General features: G+C 37.2%; 1 protein-coding gene across 2 annotated transcripts in view; it reads left to right on the forward strand.

Annotated features, from left to right (window-relative positions):
* LNPEP (leucyl and cystinyl aminopeptidase) overlaps positions 1-8,795 on the forward strand; it is a 130,087-nt gene extending 121,292 nt beyond the window's left edge. For both annotated transcript variants that reach the window (XM_072597345.1, XM_072597346.1), the window contains exons 14-18: positions 2,052-2,236; positions 2,974-3,135; positions 5,767-5,907; positions 6,525-6,606; positions 7,584-8,795. In XM_072597345.1, the coding sequence (XP_072453446.1) occupies positions 2,052-2,236; positions 2,974-3,135; positions 5,767-5,907; positions 6,525-6,606; positions 7,584-7,715 (702 nt within the window). In that variant the 3' untranslated portion in view covers positions 7,716-8,795. The remainder of the gene's footprint in view (positions 1-2,051; positions 2,237-2,973; positions 3,136-5,766; positions 5,908-6,524; positions 6,607-7,583) is intronic.
* The last annotated feature ends 10,383 nt before the right edge of the window (positions 8,796-19,178 follow it).

Genomic DNA, 19,178 nt, shown 5'->3' on the forward strand with positions numbered 1-19,178 from the left:
CTAACTTCCAATTCTGAAACCTTCAAACTTGTTTGTACTCCTGTTGAGGAATAAATTAGACTAAAAGCTTCTTTTTCTAATATCTACAGGAATAAATGGTTTCTACAGTCATAGGAGACCCAGTCTCCAGGAATAGTCATCATCTAGAATGAATGTAGCAAAAAGAAAATAAAAAAGAATCCTTTCTATTTTTTTAAAAATAATTTTTTTTGGGGGGTGTAGGGAGGCAATTGAGGTTAAATGACTTGCCCAGATTCACACAGCTAATGTCTGAGCCCAGATTTGAACTCAGGTACTGGCTCCAGGGCTGGTGCTTTATCCACTGCACCACCTAGCTGCCTCTAATCTTTTTTCTTTTGAGGTAACCTGGCATGGAGTTGAGGAAACCCAGGTTCATATCCCTCCTCTGACACAATTATTAGTTTTGTGACCATGGGAAACAGCATGAAGTCTGAGTAAAGTTTCCTACAATGAAATCACAGGTCCTTGATTAATTGGTTGAATTTTTTGTTCTCAAACAAAATATGTACAGTCTGTTACTGTACATATTTCTACACATAAACTACCTTGTCCATCATTTTGATTTTTTAGTGTAACTCTTATTTTGTTGTATTTTTTGTCAATTTTATCAATTTTTTGTCAGTCAATGACTATTTTCAATTAGAAAAACATTAATTTTCTCTCCTTCCCCCCTCCTCATTAAAAAAACAAAAACAAACAAGAAACCCTGAAAAATAAACTCGTGTAACACGTATGGTTGATTGTTGTCCTTTGTCCTCAAAGATGACCAAAATGACATCCCTGTGTCAAGGTCAATAACACATGTATAACACAAATACATGGTCAAGCAAAGCAAATTCTTACCCTGACCATGTCCAAAAATATATATCTCATTCTCTCTGTCAGGAAGCAGGTAGTGTGTTTCATCAACTGACCTCTGGAATCATTGTTGACCAGTGAATTGATCAGAGTTCTTAAGTCTTTACTTCAGCCAAAGCCCTTTATTTGAACTCTGTGAAACTTTATGGTTCTAGTGTGTTTCTTGTGAGCAGCATATTGGATTATTGATTTCTATTTCATTCTGCTATCCTCTATTACATCATTTTTAGAAATCATTTGGGACAGAAGCAAGGGCAGATAAGAACATGAACACCTTATTTTATTCATCTTTTAAAATCTCTTAAATCTACCTCTCCTTCCACCTCCTTTTTCTTTCTTTTTCAGTTTGTATGGGCAAAGGGGAAATTAGGAAGAATGGTTCCCCTTAACTTCCTTACATGTAAAAATTAAATATTATAAGTTCTCAGAATATTAGCATTGGAAAGGACCTTAGAACTTTCTTTACAGATGGAGAAACTGAGACTCAGGGATTTGCTGTGACTTCTAGTAAGTAGCATAGACAGGCTTTGAAATGGGCTTCTCTGATTCCAGATCCAGTGGTTTTTTTTACTATTCCAGACTCCTTCTCCAGATATTCACGAGTCCTCATGGTTGTAGAACTAGGAAGGACCTAAGAGGCTGCCAAAGCTGCTTTTGCACATTGATTGAATAATACCTGAACACTTAATGGTGCATCTCTAAAGAAAAGAACCATCATTTTTCCATCCCTCGACTGCATGGAGGATGTTGCCGGGGTTCAGACCAGTGCTGTCACAGTCAGGCCATCTGGGGCAGCAGTATCACTCAGCAGTTTTAAGATAAACTGGAAAAATACATTTAGCTTAAGGTATTAAAAAAAAAATCAGTTGGTATGAACATACCTTACATAAGGTTTTTGTTTTCCCTTTCCTTTTGAGTGATCTTGGTGATAAAGTTTTACTAAGAAATTATCTGCTGAACTGTCTAAGGTGACTCCATCTGCTCCATCTGTGTCTTTTATCAACCTTGTACAGGTACATGTTGTCTCCCTCATTGGAGTGTAAGCTTGAGGGCAGACTATTTTTGCCTTACTTCGTATTCCCAGCGTTAGCACAATGCCTAATACAGTCAGATTTTAACAAGTGCTTATTAATTGATGATTTTCCTATTGTTCCCTTTAATACTGTCTTTAGACCAGGGTGGCAAAATTGCTTCAATACCAAATCCAACAACAAACTTGGACCGATGAGGGGAGCCTGTCAAAGAGAGAACTTCGGTCAATCCTGCTAGACTTTGCCTGTACCCATCATCTGGAGAACTGTAATACCGAGGCCACGAAGTTGTTTCAAGAATGGGTAGATTCCAATGGTACTAAAAGGTGACGTACGTTTTTCTACTGTTATGACCTTGTCCTCTCTCCCTCATTTTTACCCAGTAAAAAAAACAAAAAACAAAAACAAAAAAACCATAATTGAAAGGAAGTGATGATTTTGCTCAGCTGTCTGTGTAGCAAAGCTAGGAGTGGTGTTCAGTTTATTCCTTTTGGTGATTTTGTGTTGCAGTTTGTATTAGTGGGTGCAGTCTGAGCCTGAGTCTGAGTCAGGCAAGCATCCCTGTGTTTTCAGCCTTTTGATAAGAAGGAGAAAGCATCCTTCTGATAGTAAGCCAAATTTACCACCAGTGGCTGTTTTCAAATAGCTGGATATTTTTCTCAGCTGAAAGACTGACTTATTTCTGGTTATCAGGGGAGAGAAGAAATAGAATTGGAATGTAAAGACTCATCACAGACAAAAGCTGCTGCTTTCAATATTCACACTCTGTAAATCAAGAGGAAAGTGAAGGCACCGTACTGTTAGCCATCTTTTCTTCCCTAGACTGTCTTTTATCAATGTGTGATTTATATCTCTAAGAAGTGTTTAAGCTAGTGTGTGTTCTGTGATTTGGACCTTCTCCTTTGCCTCCCATAGTAGAAATCTCTCTGCCTCCATGTGGTACTTGAGATAAAGTTTCCCTGCCTGGAATGTCCTTCTTCCAAGAAAGTCTCAGCTAGGCTGTTGATCTCTGTGTGCTCATTTCTCATTTGTGGCTGTTTTTCCCTCTTTCTCTCTCTTTCAGCCTGCCAACGGATGTCATGCCAGTGGTGTTCAAAGTGGGAGCAAAAACTGAGGCAGGCTGGACATTCTTGTTTGAAAAGTATGGCTCTTCAGAATCAGAAGCTGAAAGACACAAAATCCTTGAAGCTCTTGCCAGCTCAGAGGATGTACGGAAACTTCACTGGTAAGAAATCCTCAAAGAATTAGGAAACAGACATTTTAAATCTTACCCCGTTTGTAAATTTTCCTTCACCATTATGAATGATTTCTTAACTTTGCAAGTTGGCCTGTCTTACACAGTTCACTCAGTATCTTAGGGGGCTTTTCAGATATGCAGAAGATGAGGGACAAATGGTCCTCCCTCACACAGGCAGAATGAGCAGTCTCCTGTATAATAAGTGTACTGGCATGGCAGAGAGGGCATGTGCTTGAAAGTCTCCCTTGCTTCTTAGCAGAACAGCCCTGCTCACCATTTATTGGCCATAGTGTCTCTAGCCTGCCATTAGAGAGTTATTATTTTGAGGTTAAAGACTGCCTTGTTTAGGTGTCATTTTCTAAAAAGCAAAATACCCATAGAACAGGATGACCCATTATCATTCTTTTAATATCTTTCCTCCTTATTAGCCAACTTATAGCAAGGCTCTAGAGAATAGGATCTGTTGGGGAACTAGGCATATAAAAGACAGAATATTTTGGAGGCTGTGTCCCTGCCAAAGAAGGCTGGAGTATGTAAAGTACCATGCTAACGGGCTGCAGGCAATCAAAGAAGAACTGGAATTGGAGTCAGGAAAGCCTGAATTCAGATCACTGCCTTGATATTAGCAGCTTTGTGACCTTAGAAATGTCATTTTAGTTCCTTAGTCACTTAAGTAGGCCTTAGTTTCTTCATCTGTAAAATGTGGATAATATGAGTACCTCATAGCATTGTTAGAAGGAGGAACAAAAGCATTTATTAAGCACCTGCTGTGTGCTGGGCACTGTGTTAAGCACTTTACAAGTATTATCTCATTTGATCCTTACAACAACCCTGGAAGGAAGGTGCTCTCATTATCCTCATTTTACAGTTGAGGAAGCTGAGGGAGGCAGAGGTTAAGTTACTTGCTTAAGATCATATAGCTAATAAGTGTCTGAGACCAGATTTGAATTCAGGTCGTCTGACTCTAGACCCAGTCCTCCTTTGTTAAATTTAAACTGATATGTTCATGTGAATTTTTTACTTGGGGGACACAGGACTCTAGAAATGGAAAGGAAAGCACAGAACACGGGAGATGGAAGGATGCCAAAGACGGATTTCTCCTACTTCATAATTTTGCTTGGGTTCACCTTGATAATGTTCTTGAGGAGCCCTAGTCATCCCTGTGCAGCATGCAAAGGCTTCTCTTGGGTTGAGCTGATAACTGACCTATAAAACTTTTTTTTTTTTTTGTAAGTAGTATTTTATTTTTTACAATTACATGTAAGGATAGTTTTCAACATTAGTTTTTTACATTTTTCTCCCTCCCTTCCTCAAGCAGTAAGCAATCTAATATGTTATGCATGTGCAGTCATGTTAAACAAATTTCCACATTAGTCAAAACATTTTTTTTTAATTTAAGGTGTCAGCCTTAACACCAAGCAGCTTGAACAATTGATCAGCATCTCTCTGTTTTAGTAAAGCTTAGATGTGTCTGTCTGTTGACCTCTTAGAGGAAGGAATTCCCTTTTTGTGTCTTTGGCATTCGCAGCAGAATCAGAATATTTTCATAAACAATACTAATGTTTTGGTAGCACTTTTTTTTTTCATTTATTTATACATAGACATATATGATGTACACACACATATGCTTTAACCTAAATTGATTTGAATCTGAGCATTGTTGGATGAGAGTTTTGCCACCAAGAATATATTCTTTATTTCTTCATCTACAAAGTAGACAGTCTATTTTGTAGGCAAAGCCACATACCTGTAATGGCAGCCAAAGAATATTGATATCTTAGATTTTATTCCACGTACTCAAACAGTCAACAGCAGTGGTGTGTGTATATGTGTATGTGCGTATGTTTATGTATTTATGTTACTTAGGTGCAGAGGTCAAATAATTTATTGTATTTGGATAGACGACTTTTATACTCATTAACACAGGTTCATTTAAAAAGACCTGGCAGCTCCTAGACAGTCAGATATTTAATTTATTTACAGTTCACAAGGGCTGTCTAAGATAGTGTTTCTGAATCCAGACTGTATTGAAGAACCAGTCCAGTATCTAAACTCTCTCCCTTGGACCACTCTCCTGTGCTCTGCCTCTCAGCACGGAGGGTCTCTGTGGGTCAGTTTAAAGAAATCAGGAGCCAGAAGAAGGAAAGTACCAAAACTAAAAGAGGTAAACAAGATATAGGGAGAAGTTTTAAGAAGTCATTTAAGTTGATAGCTATGAAGAAGCCAGGACTTTTAGTTAGGTGAATTTTATAGACCAGTAAGCATTTATCCAAAAGTGGTGGATAAGGAAGCCCAGGTTCTAAATTGAGTTCTACATTTGTTACACTTGAATTTATTTTTCATGGTCCTTGGTTCAGATATAGCTGTATGTAAAATCTTGGCTTATATGTGATGCTTATCTGGTTGATTTGATCCTTTGAATATTTTAAACTAAGGCAACTCGAATTCTGATCATCAGTTACAGGCTAAATAATTTATACTCATGTTTTTCCCCATGGGTTAACAGCAATTACCAAGAGACTTTTATCACAACACCTAACTTGAACTTGGGATTTGTTGGCTCAGTAAGAAGTTTAACTATGAATTATTTAAGGGGGCTAAATCTGCTTTGTTCCATAGGTTATTGAAAACTAGTCTTGATGGGGATATCATCCGACCCCAGAAGTTGTCCATCATCGTTAAAACTGTTGGCCAAAGTTTTGCCGGACATTTGTTGGCGTGGGATTTTGTCAAGGAGAACTGGAATAGGCTTGTGCAGAAGTAAGTCGTTCAAAGAAGTATTAATTAACTTGAGATAACTGTGATTCTTTGGTCTATGATAAAGGTACCCAGTTGTTCACAGCTTCCACAGGGTTCTGAAATTTAATTTTATGGATAAACAAAATTGTTTTAAATAGAAACAGTTTTGATCTGTGATATTTTATTAGGATACTGCATCTTTATGAAATAATCATTTCTGTCTTAGACACTTGACTTCATTTGCAGGATTGCAAGTGGTGTACTTATAGGTGGCTCATTGACTACCATGGTTCTGCTTTGCCTGTTGAAAAGGCAGCTCCTTTGTGCTTAGTGGTGTAAATGAATGACTTAAGAATGCTCCACCGTGCCCAGCGTGCTATATGTTTTTGGAAGGTGCATGTAGATGCTTTGTGGAGGTATAGAATGTGTTAGTTCAGTGGATTTACATTTTATCAGGATCTCTCTGTTTTAGTAAAGCTTAGGTGTGTCTATCTGCCAACCTCTTAGAGGTAGGAATTCCATTCCTGTGTCTTTGGCATCTGCAGCAGAATCAGAATATTTTCATAACACTTCATAATAATGTTTTAATAGCACATTTTTTTTCACTTATTTTTACTGTGCTTGTATCTCCCCACCAGGTTCCATTTAGGATCCTATACCATTCAGAGTATTGTTGCCAGCACAACTCATCTGTTCTCAACAAAGACACATTTGTATGAGGTTAGTGATGTAGAATACCAGGAGACTGAGTAATTCTCTCCCACTGAGGTGAATCAGTGTGGTTGAGATGTTGTTTACCCGAACTGTCATTATAATGCCTCTTTGTTTTGTCTTCAGGTATATTGAAACTGAATTCCATGGAGAGTGGTTCTTCCATTCACCTAGCGTGTATTAAGTGTCTTTTATGCACCAGGGCCTATGACAGATATCAACGATAGAAGAAAAAATAAAACAATGCCTCCCCTCAAGGAACTTCTAGTCCATTTGGGACAAGGAAGAGAAATGTAGAAGTACATACAAAATATATAATAAATAATTTGAGGGGGAAGGTATAGGTATAATATATAATTTATACTATAAATATTACATTAATATATAAATATGATAAGAGAAATATAAAATACTTCATTATTACATGAGAAAATATGATAATTATATATCATTATGTAATATAATTATGTATAATATATAATCATATATAATGTGTTATACATAATGTAATGTTATATTATTATATATTACATATTATATAATTATATATATTATACAATATATAATTACATCTTGTATTGTTAGAGAATATAAAGGGCACAAAATTCATAGTATTTAACTTTTGAAGTCCCTTATTTTCTTCCCTACACTTCTCCAGAATCAATAATATTCTGAATTAAAAACACCTTGAACCAAATGTGTAAGTATATATGAACTTGCATATAGGAATATAGGTTTTTCAAAATGAATTTTGACTGCCAAGAAGATTATTTCTGTTTTTTCTTTTTCAAAAAAAAATGAGAAAAAAAGAATTTTTTTCTAAAAAAAAAAAAAATACTATTGTGTTCATTTAGAAATAGTTTGGGATTGTAGCACTTAGCTATGACAGCACCTCAGGTTTTCCAATCCTCTCTCACTGCAAGAGGAATGATTCCTATGTGTGATTTTACTCTGTTTTTTAAAACATGACCATGTGAACTCTACAGGTACAGAAGTTCTTTGAAGCCCAGTCAGAAGCAACCTCACAACTCCGTTGCGTCCGGGAGGCCATTCAGATTATCCAACTGAATATCCAGTGGATGGAGAATAACTTAAAAAATATGTCTTTATGGATGTAGAGTACATGACATCATCTCTTTGTGTTCACCATTTTGAAAGTTTGTAAAATGTTAATCTGTTGTTGCTTCTGCAAAAGCCGGGTGAAGCCAGGCATCACCACAGCACTGTTTGCACTAGTAGGTATTCTAGTAAGCTCAGGGCATCTCCTTTTGATATTTTGTCTGTGTTTTCTAGAGTGCCTGTGGGCAGGGTGTAGGCTGTTTATTATGGAACTGTGTCCACCTGTGTCCACCGAACATCTAGAGGAATTTTTAAATTAGAAGCACACAAATGGAAAGGGATGGGGAAACTCCATTTTGAAACTGGTTTGGAGTCTTGATATTGTAAAAGTATTGACACGGTCAAACAAGGGAAGAGCTATTATGTAAGCTTTCTTCTTCGCAAAATTCTCATTTATCAGTGTCCCTTATGCCAAGCCCCTGGTTGCTTCCTGGTTTATTATAGACACTGTTCAGAATGTGAGACCTAGTAAAACCTCAGAAAGTCTCATAGTGAAGCCAGATAATGAAACATGCAACTATAATGAATTAAAGCCAAGTGTTAATATTGATTTGGGCTTCAGATTATTAGAATTGAACTGTTCTTATTTTTTATTTCATTATAAATAGGATATAGAGCTGTTGTATGTATTTTTGTCTGCTGAGTAGCTTGGTGCTACAGATATTAAAAATATCTATTATATATGGAAGCCAAATATCATGAAAGAGTCTAAATTGTTGGATCTGTTGTGATTTTGTTTATATGTATCTGTGTGTTCATATATTTGGACGTGTGTGTGTGCGTGTGTGTGCGTGTGTGTGTGTGTATTGCCATAGGAAATCACTCCAGGCTGGATCAGATGTTAATTGTAGTTAACTTTTTTCTTTACTACTGATTTTTCCACACAGTTTCCTCCCCTCTCCAAAAAAACCCCTAAACTAAAACCACTCCCATACACTCCAACAGCCCAGCCTACTCCATAATGTCTGACTTTAGGGACATATCCTTAAGTGGTACGTCATGTTCTGGTAACATTGCTGTCTTTTAGGTTTGTCTCCATTGCCTTAGTTGCAGTACAGATTAAAGAAATTTTCTCACTAGATTGTCCTCCCTGGTGTATTTTTATTTGACTTGATGAAGAAGTATATTGGGTTATAGTTTTAATTCAGGACATTTTAGAAACCAAAACATCTCATGTTAGATTTCTCCTTTTACCTGGAAGATATTATGAAAAGGAAGTAGAACGAAGCTCATTATAAAAATGTTTGGCTTTGAATTTTCCCTGGTTTTAGAAACAGTACGTAATTTTAAACATCTTTTTCTCCTATTTTTGATTAAAGTAACAATTAATTTTAAGGAAACAGTAAAGAACCTCCCCATCTTCCCAGGGGAACTGTGATATTCTGACTCTCTCTTTGAGATCAAGGAAGGGAGGTTGTACATGAAAAATTTGAACTATGCAGACACAGTCCTAGATTATTGTGTTTCACTCCTTCTTAGGAGAAAAACTCTTCTCCAAATTCTTGTTTCTTTCACAATTTGCTTTAAAACAATTTCTGTTTTCAAAAATAGACCCCCTTTTTGTGCACTTTAAAAATGTGTGCAGTTGAATGATAGGAAAGGGTACATTTTCCATTCAGTAGGATCAAGGTATTAGTCAAATATCTGTTATTTTAAATTATATGTGAGATCGTGTATGAAGTATTTTGTTTTGTTTAAAATAGTTTTATATTGAATTTAAAAGTAAAGCAGGTTCCAGAATAATCCTTTTAAAAAAGGAAATGACAGTCTGCTCTTTTTCCCCAGTACAGTTTCTTTCCCGCTATTTATCTCCATCAGTTTCATAATAGGAGACATAATACCCTGACCATTATGTAAGATACCAGGCTGTCATGTTGAGACTATTGGGAATTTAGGAATTTTACCTACTTCTGTGCTTAAAAAAGTAAGGAACAGATTAACCAATGTGAGAAACTCTCATGAACCTAAATTTGGAAGCTGGAGGAAAAAAACAATTAAACTTTGGAGGATTTTTTTTTTTACCATGTTGTATTAATGAAGTATTTTATATTTTTCTATAATACTTCTCCAATTGAGAAATAGAAATTCTTTAGCCATACTTGACCTTTGTTATACTGCTGTTCAATATATGTAGTACATTTTCAGGCTCTAAGGTGTTTCTTCTTTTGAAATGTACTTGTTCTTTTTAACTTTGGCACTCTAAGTAGAACCAAATACTTTGTGCTGAGAGTAATATGGAAGAAGAGATTTCTCTTCATCCGTTGCCAGCTTCTTCTGCACATGATGTTTATTTCCATTCTTCAGTTGTGGATCCATCAAACTAAATACTTGATAAAGTATTAGGCTTATTCTGAACCCATGCACATTAAAACTGTTTTTAAAACTAAAACGTGAAACCTAGGAGTTCAAGATTAAAGTACAGTGGGAACGGTTTTGTACAAAATCATTTGTTTTTAAATCTTTTTAGCTTCTAAACTTTGTTTTCTCACCAAAGACACTGGGATAGTGAGGCCCAGTAGATGGAGGCATAGAAGCCAAAGTATGCTTTTGCATAAGCACACAGATTGATGGCTGAAATTGTAAATGACTCTTGAACAGAGTATAGTGTATGTCTTGTCCAAACAGAATTTGGGCACATAATGTATAGAGTAGAGGATGGTGGAAGAAAATTCATTCATTTTGAAGCAGTGGAGCTTAGGTGTGGTAAAAGCAAAAATATGTTGCCCAAAATGTGTTCTTTTTCAACATACAAATGATTGAATGTTTTAGTCTGCTAAGTATTTTGAAACTTCTATCATAAACTAGTGCCTTTTTCCATCTTATTAAGCTTATTTATAAGGTCATTGTTGGAGAGTTTCATCTAGTCCAAGAATCTATGATAATTCTCCCCATCACAGATTCCAACCTATACTCATTTTCCCCCCAAATGGTGACTTATTAATATCTATTTTTGTAAGTATAGAGAATAAAATGAGAACAGCCTATACAATCTTTCAGAAGCTGACCGGATTTAGAATTAGATTGATAAATAGAACTCATAATTTGAAAGTGTTGAAAATAATGTAAAGGAATCTCAAGACAGTAAATATTGTGAGTTGAGTTAGTCAACAATCATGTATTTATTAAGCATTTATGGTGCTGATAGCCTACTGAGAACAGAGCCAGTGAGTAAGATTTTTGAAAGCATCAAGCCTAGAATTATGCCATGAAGAACTGTAACATGTAGCCAAACCATTGCACATTCAGAGCACTTAGATATATTTTTCATGTGAGTATTGCAGAATTATATCCATTTTAGAAGGTAAATGATTTTTAAGGAGTGTAGCTATTTGGACTAGGTTTTTAATGTTCCCCTGAGAATTGAAATCAGGTGCATTGTATCCTTTCTCTTTTCCTCTAGTCCCAGATACTTTTATTTCCTCCTAGGGTGTATTTGGTATGGTGTGTGTATGTAAATGTACATAGACCGTGCATGTTACACACGCATCCATAATTTGGTTTTTTTCCAGTCATTTTTTTCAGGTACTAGTTAATCTTTAGCAGTCAATATAGATAGCTATGTTTATCTAATGACTACAAATGTAGTTGGCAACTCCCAGTACACCTGTTTTATAAGCAGCCTTTGAATCTCACTAGTTTTCTTCGCTTGAAGTTGGATATTTGCCACTTGATTTGAAGTTACACCAAGGTGGTGTCCTTGTTAATGGTAGCAGATGTGGAGCAAATGAGATGAGTGACTGTTTAGAAAGAATGAAGGGAGCTTTTGTTACAGATCAGTTATAGAAACAAATCATTTCTTGTGATGAATAAAAATATATTGAAAATCTCAGCAAAGCAAATTTTTAGAAGTTGTATATATTTGGATGGGCAGTAAAAGAAAGCTCAGGGGAGAGTAATCCTCCGGTAATGTAAAAATAAAGCTGTATATGGTCCTATAAAATAACATTATTGGCTGTTAAAAGGTCTCAGTTAAAGGATTATAAAAATGCAACACTCCTGAGAATTGTTATGTAGGAGATCTGTCTCTATAAGGCCATTTTAGTTGCTTCAGTAACATATAAGTACATAAATAGAGTTAGTCAAAAATTATTTACTAAGCACCTACTATGTGCCAGGCATTGTGGTCAGCTCTAGGGTTACCATAAAAAAGGTGAAATACAGTCCAAACAAGCTCTGTGCAGGATAAATTGGAGAAAATCTAGAGAGGAAATCAGGAAAGGCTTCTTCTAGAAGGTGGAATTTTAGCTGAGACTTCAGGAAAGCAAGGATTCAGCAGTAAAGAAGGAGAGAATTCCAGGCAGGAGGGACAGCTGGTGAAAATACATGGAGGCAGGTGTGAAAGGAGTCCAGTGCTATAGGATTTCAGAGTATTGGGCTTGAGAGGTAGAGTGAGATGTAAGAAGACTTGAGGGTTGTAGTGGGTGCAAGTTATAAAGGGTTTTGAATACCAAACAGAATTTTATATTTTATCTTGGAAGTGATAGGGAACAACTGGAGTTTATTCAATGTGGGGGTTAACATGGGCAGACTTGAAGTGAGTGAAGGGTGACCAGGAGCATCCAACTCTGAGATGAAAAGGGTCTACACCAGGGTGTGGCACATTGAGTGATGTTTTCCTGTCTGTGTTCCTACATTTTGGTCATATATACAGATGGGTATAAGGTTCTCAAAACTGTACCATATCAGATGTGATGTTACTAGGTTTTTCTCCCTTGTGTCTATGTGCTAGGGATTTCACCCATGCCCCCAAACCTGATTTATGACCCCATCTTTGTCAACCTGTTTTTCATTAGATAGAGCATTCCTTTTTCTGATTTAATTTGTGCTGTTGCCTGTCTTAGAGGATGTTATCTTGTATTGCACTCTGAAATGTAAAATAAGGCTGCCTCATTAACTGTACATTTTTGTATACTTTTCATGTATCCACCAGACATGTGTGTTACCTTTCAGTTTTCTGGTATCATATTTCACTTGCTTCATCTGCCACATGGTAAATGTTACTATTCCACATTTGGATATATCAAAGGAAATGAATGTGTAAACATTTGAATAGCATCTTAGCATAATTTGTTTTTACTGCTATTTATTAAGATGCTACTCAGTCCTAAAGGTTTGTATTACTTTATTTTTTTCCCCAAAGGCATTGACTTCAAGAATGCCATATGATTTTGGGAAAAGTTGCAAACAAATGTTATTTACCACATTAAACTCTCAGGTTATATTGTTGAAAAATTAGTTTATATTTTACTGTTACTTAAACCTGCTGCTGTAGTAGAAATATAGGAATTTATATGTGATCATGGATGAGGGAGAAAGGGTACCTTTTCTGAGTTAGTCCTGGTGGTAATTTAATAAATTCTGTATGGTTCTTGATCTAAAATATTTACTTCAAAAAGCATCAATTTTGGCATGATTGAATAAAATGCTCCAGAATTTGCACTGAAAGAAACAAACCATTGGTAAAATATATAATATATGTGTGTCTGTATATATGAGACTATATAGAATGATGATACACATGGAGCATTTGCATCAACCTACTAAACTCACATTGAGAGAAAATTAAATCCTATAACTAAGTCTTAGTCCAACTAAGTCTTGATAAAGCCAAGTACTATAGCTAAACAGAAAAGTAGCTTTTAAGTACTTTAGGAATAAATAACTTAGAAACTTGTAAAAGAATTATACTTTTGTATTTTAATGCCTTTAGAAGTATACAATACAAATCTTGTGTCTTTGCTTTGGCCGGTGAAATTCTAAGCTTGTATCATAACTTTTAGTGAGAGATTTTTGAAAATAGAATGTATATATGATATTGTGTATGCAAATGTGTTTAGTTTCACTTGTAAAGGGGGGGGAAAGGCTTATTTTCTTTACACTTCAATAAATTGTTTTACATATATAACCAGAGCTAACTGAAAGGCATGTGTAACTGCATACACTGTTGCTTTTTTGTGAAATGAAAATAAATATTTAAATACAAGTATTGTCTGGACCATTTGTTTGGGTGAGAAATTTTAACATTTCTAAAAAAGCATCTATCTGTATACAACTAGATTTAAACTTTTTCTAGTGCAGGAACCATAATTGTTCAGTTCTTTTATAAGTATTCTCCCTTCAGATACTCTGAACATAATCCAGTTCCAGGTACGCAGAGGATGTTCAATGAATATTGACTCATTTTTTAAAAAATCATTGAGGACAAGAAGTGATTTCTGTTATGTGACCATAGGAAAGGTCTTTAGGTTACAGTTATAGAGTCTTAGAGATGACAGAAGTCTTAGAGGTTATCTAGTTCAACCCTTCCCCTCATCTGTAAGTAAGTCGTCATGATATCACTGTTAAGCCACAGATGGACTCGTGCGTTCTTAGAACATTGACATTACTGGGTCCTCATTCTGAATCTCCAAGAAGGCATGGGTCTAACTCTGATTTAGTTGTTTAGATCCAAGAGATTGCTTTCTTAGGCAGGCTGGCAACATGTATTTATTAAGCACTTAGTATGTGCCAAGCATTGTACTAATCTCTAGGGCCCGATAAAAATACAAGTTTAAAAAAAGAGTCCCTGCCCTCAAAGAGTGGGGAATGACAACACATAAAAGGGAATTGTGTGTGGGGAGAGCATGGTGCCAGTCTGAAAAGTCAGAAGCACAACTGAGAGGAGGAGGATGAAACCTGGCTACCTGGGCCCATCCCCAAAATGCCCAGGAAGAACATGCTAATGGCAGAAGGGGTCACCATAGTGGAGGAATGTTCCAAGGTGAAAAGGCCCCCAGCACTGAGGGAAGTCCCAGGGTAAAAAGCAGCTGAGGTAAGGTGGGAGAATTGTGAGCACAGGCAGAGGGGAATGAAGTCAGTAAACCATTATTAATCACCTAATGTGTTCTAGGCACTGTGTTGAGCATGGGGATGCAAAGGCAAAAGAGTCCTCTCTCTCAGGGAACACAGTCCAGTGGGGCTGACCACGTGCCAACAGTGATGTCTAAACAAGCTATGTACAGGATAAGTAGAAAATAATCAAAGGAGATAAGGTACAATTTCCTCAAATATAAAAGGGAGGTAAAAATCACATCTACTTAAGAGTTGTGAGGGTCAAAATGAGATAATATTTGAAAAAGTGGTTAACACAATGCCTGGCACTATGGCGCTACGTAAATACTGACTCCCTTCTCCCACAGTAGGTACTATATAAATGTTTATTACCTTCCCTTCCCCCTAGTGTGAAGAGGTGTGGGAAAGGCTTTTTGTAGAAGGTGAGCTTTAAGGAAGCCAAGAGGTAGAAATAAAGAAGGAGACCATTTCAGGCATGGGGACCGCCAGTGAAAATGCCTAAAGCCTAAAGTTGGAGTATCTTGTTCAACGAGCAACAAGGAGGCCAATGTTAGTTGGCAGAGTTTGGTGAAGGTTGGGGGAGGGGATTACAAGTAAGATGACTGAAAAGTGGCCAGGGTAATAGGTTATGAAGGAATGAAACATGGAGCCTGAGGACCTGTATCTAAAATGGAGATCCTGGAAAGAACTTATCAATGGGAAGAGAGACTACGGGCTGGGTATGTGTGTGTGGTTGGAGGCCATCATGGAAGGTCCCAGGCAGTAAGAGAAGACCTAGGGTAAGAAGGCAGCCAAGACTGTCAAAATCCAGGGAGTCAGCAGCACGTTACGAGAGGAATATATCATATTAAGGAGTGATTAATGCCATCAATTTGTGCTTCACAGCCCAAGTCCCAAGTGCACAATCTTTGTTCTTCTCACTAAACATGGCAATACTACAACTAGAGTCTATATTTTCTCCCCAAGAGGATGCCTAAAGTAGGATGGAGAATTTCTCAGACTCTGACATGAGAGCTGGAGCCAGAATTCTAAGGTCTTGGCATGGGTGAGCTGAATATGCTTTTTTGCATAGTTTTGGCTGAATATTCTGATAATCAATATACATAAAGCACCCACTAGGTGCCAGGTACTCAGTGTAAGGGATACAAAAAAAGGCAAAAGGTAGCTCCTGCTCTCAAGAGCAGTAAATCAGCAGTAAATTTACCGTAGTGAGCTTTAAAGGACCCTCTATAGCGTTTTGTGGTACTAAGATTAAAGGTTAATCAAATCAAATATGGCTTCTAATTAGAGTGGCAGTAGCTGGAGTTAGAGGTGTTTTTTGTTACTTAGATATTTTTGTTCAAATTTGATCTGTGCTATACATGTATCCTGGAAACAGCTGTAATGACCTTAGCTCTTTAAAGATCTTTTTTTCAAGGTCTTTTGACAAACATTTCATTTGGGCCTTACAACAACTTTATAGGTTATGCAGGACAAGAAGGAGCATCTCCAGTTTAGGATGAGGAACCTGAACTTCAGAAGATGAAGTGATTTACCCAGAAGGAGATGGTCATCAGCAGAAGCCAGGACTAAATCCCAACTGGCTCTTTTGACTCCTAGCCCACTGTTTTGTTCTGTTGTCCCCCACTGACTCGAGGCCTCAATGACTCTCCATCTTCATGATCATTTAATTCATTTTAGTTACTTAATAATTTTCACTTTACATTCCTAATGACATTTCCTCTCATTTGTTAGCACCAGGGGGCATTGCTGTCTTAGTTCCTGACCCTAATTGATAAGGGCTAGGCCCTGAGAGTCCCACACTCAAACACAGCAGCCATTCATTCTCCCAACAGCACAGTGGGTTGTGGGGAAATGCCAGTGTCTCCAGTTCTCTAAAACCTTTTCATCCCTCTTTAAGTCTCTCATTGCTCCCCAGTCTGTAAGGGGCGCTGACCGCCATGCCACCTGGGACGCCACACTGTCGGACATCAGGTAAACTGAGTCCAGAGCAGGGAAGGGTGAACAAGATGGTGCTGGGAGGGATAGCCCCACCCCTGGCTTGTGTTCGTTACTATAGTTCCGGTTTGTTTGTGTGTGTTACCATGGTTCATTGGGCTGACTGGGAGAGACTATATAACCAGAGGGCTTGCTTGAATAAATTGGAGTTGCTTCATGACCTGCTCTCCTGCCTCATCCTTTTACTCGTGAGCTCCACAGGAGGATGAGCAGCCTGCTGGCCAGGCATAAGACTTATTCCTCTTGGTGTGCTATGCCGTTACCATAGCACCAGTCCCCCACCTCCTCAGCTGAAAACCTTGTCCTGTGTTTTACTGAAAAAATGGAAACCACTTGCCAAGATCTCCCTCCCCTCATCTTACATCACCCAGATGCCCTCTACCATTTTCTGCTCTTTCACATTGATCTTCTGGAGGTCCATGAAAGTGGCTGATGTAAAGGTCTGAGGTTAAGCACCAAAACTGCTCATGTAACCTCTGGCTGTGGGTCATGAAAGCTCAGATCCTAGGACAAACTGAAAGTGTACTAGACTATGAAATATTTGCTTACGTGTATTTAATTTTTTTCTCTGCTTTCAGTTAGGTATGATTTTTTTTTAAAGCTATATACAGTTAAATCATGCTTATGTGATTGCCTTCTTTAAGATGTGGTTTTTCTTAAGGGGGTATTTAGGTGGCACAGTGGTTAGAGTGCTGGGCCTGGAGGCAGGAAAACCTGAGTTCAAATTCAGTCTCAGACATTTCTTTGCTGAGTGACCTTAGGCAAGCTCCTCAACCACTTTTTGCCTCAATTTTCCTCATCTGTAAAATGGGGATAATGATATTTATAGGTAGCACTTATAATATTTATAAAGTGCTTAGCCCAGTGCCTGGCACACAGGAAGTGTTATATAAATGTTAGTTATTATTATCAGCTTGATAGAAATGCTCCAGTTCTTGTATTCTCATATATACCTTTACGTACACATATATATTTTACTCTGTTTCACTAAGTGCAACTAACAAACTGCATGAAAGGAAGAAGGGAATGCTCCTAGTAGATGGAGGCCAAGCTGAGTCTAATTAGATAAATTCACATTGACCACACCCCAAATCTTGAAAGACCAACACTATTATTACTTGAGGGAACTTGGGACCCTGAGCATTGTTTTTACGTCTAGTCACTTTTCTCCTGATCACCACTCTCGCCGTCATTTGGGGCTCCATTTCTAATCTCCCACTGTTTCCTAATATGGTTACCTTATTGTCTAGGCTAGTCTAATCACCATCCTCTCTCAACTTTTCTAAAGTTTGCTGTAATGAGGATTTCTTGTCTCTAGATGGTGGTGTTAGCTCATTTTTCGACAAAGTTCCCCTTTTCTCACATTTCATGCTTTCTCTTCTCACTACCTGTGAGTTCCTCTTTCCAGCTCTTTTTTCTTTCCTCAGGAAGTTTCTCAATTTATCAGTTAGCTCTTTAACACTGTCCTGCACCATCTGTCTGTTCTGCCATCTCTCTTGTTCTAGTGCTAAATTCGGATATATAGATGCTGGCTGCCTTTCTGGGTTGTTTTCTCTTGTATTACTCTGACTCTGACGGGGCTGTCTGTGAGGATGTGGTGAATGTTCTCATTTGAACTGCCTTGCCACCGTCTTCCTCTATGAACACATTCGAATGTATAAGAATAAGAGCCATTTAAGGTTATGATAAAAGGATATGATCAGTTTTTAGAGGAATAAATCCAAGCTAACAATAGCCATATGAAAAAGTGCTCCAAATCATAAATAATTAGAGAAATGCAAGTTAAAACAACTCTGGTATTCCACCTCACGCCCATCAGATTGGCAGAGCTGACAAAAAGGGAAAATGACAAACGCTAGAGGGGCTATGGGAGAACAGATATATTAATGTACTGTTGTTGGATCCATGAACTGGTCCTGATTCTGAACTAACTTTGGAAAATAATTTGACATTTTGTCCCCAGAGTTACTAAAATATGCCTAACTTATACCCCAAAGAGATCAAAGAAAGAGAAAAGGATCCACATGTATGAAGATATTTATAACAGAATACTTTTGTGGTGGCCAAAAAATTGAAAATTGAGGGGGTGTCCATCAATTGGTAAATGTCTGAACACATGATTATACATGAATGTGATGGAATACTATCATACTATAAGAAATTATGAAAGAGATGGTTTCAGAAAAACCAGAGAAGACTTGTCTGGACTTATACAGAGTGAAGTAAGCAGAATAAGAATAATTTATACAATAACAACAAAACCATAAAAGACAAACAACTTAGAAAGACTTGAGAACTCTGATCAAGGCAATGACCGGTAGTGATTCCAGAAGATTTATGAGGAGGCGTGCTACCCATCTCCTGATAGAGAGGGAATGAATTCAGAGGAAAGGTTTAGACATTTTTTCTGGACATGGTCAATGCAGGAATTCGTTTTATTTGACAAAACATGTTTGTTAAAAAGGGTTTTGTTTTTCTTTTCAATGGAGAGGGAGAAAGAAGGTTCAAAGGAAAGAAGATGAATTTTTGGTAATTGAAAAAATTAATTTTAGAAAATGTAGCTCAGGTGCCATCTCTTAAGACAGGGCTTTCTTGATCCCCTTAGTCATTAGTAATCTTTTCCACTTGAATTT

The sequence above is a fragment of the Notamacropus eugenii genome, chromosome 3 (genome assembly GCF_028372415.1).
Source record: "Notamacropus eugenii isolate mMacEug1 chromosome 3, mMacEug1.pri_v2, whole genome shotgun sequence".
NCBI classification, from domain to species: Eukaryota; Metazoa; Chordata; class Mammalia; order Diprotodontia; family Macropodidae; genus Notamacropus; species Notamacropus eugenii.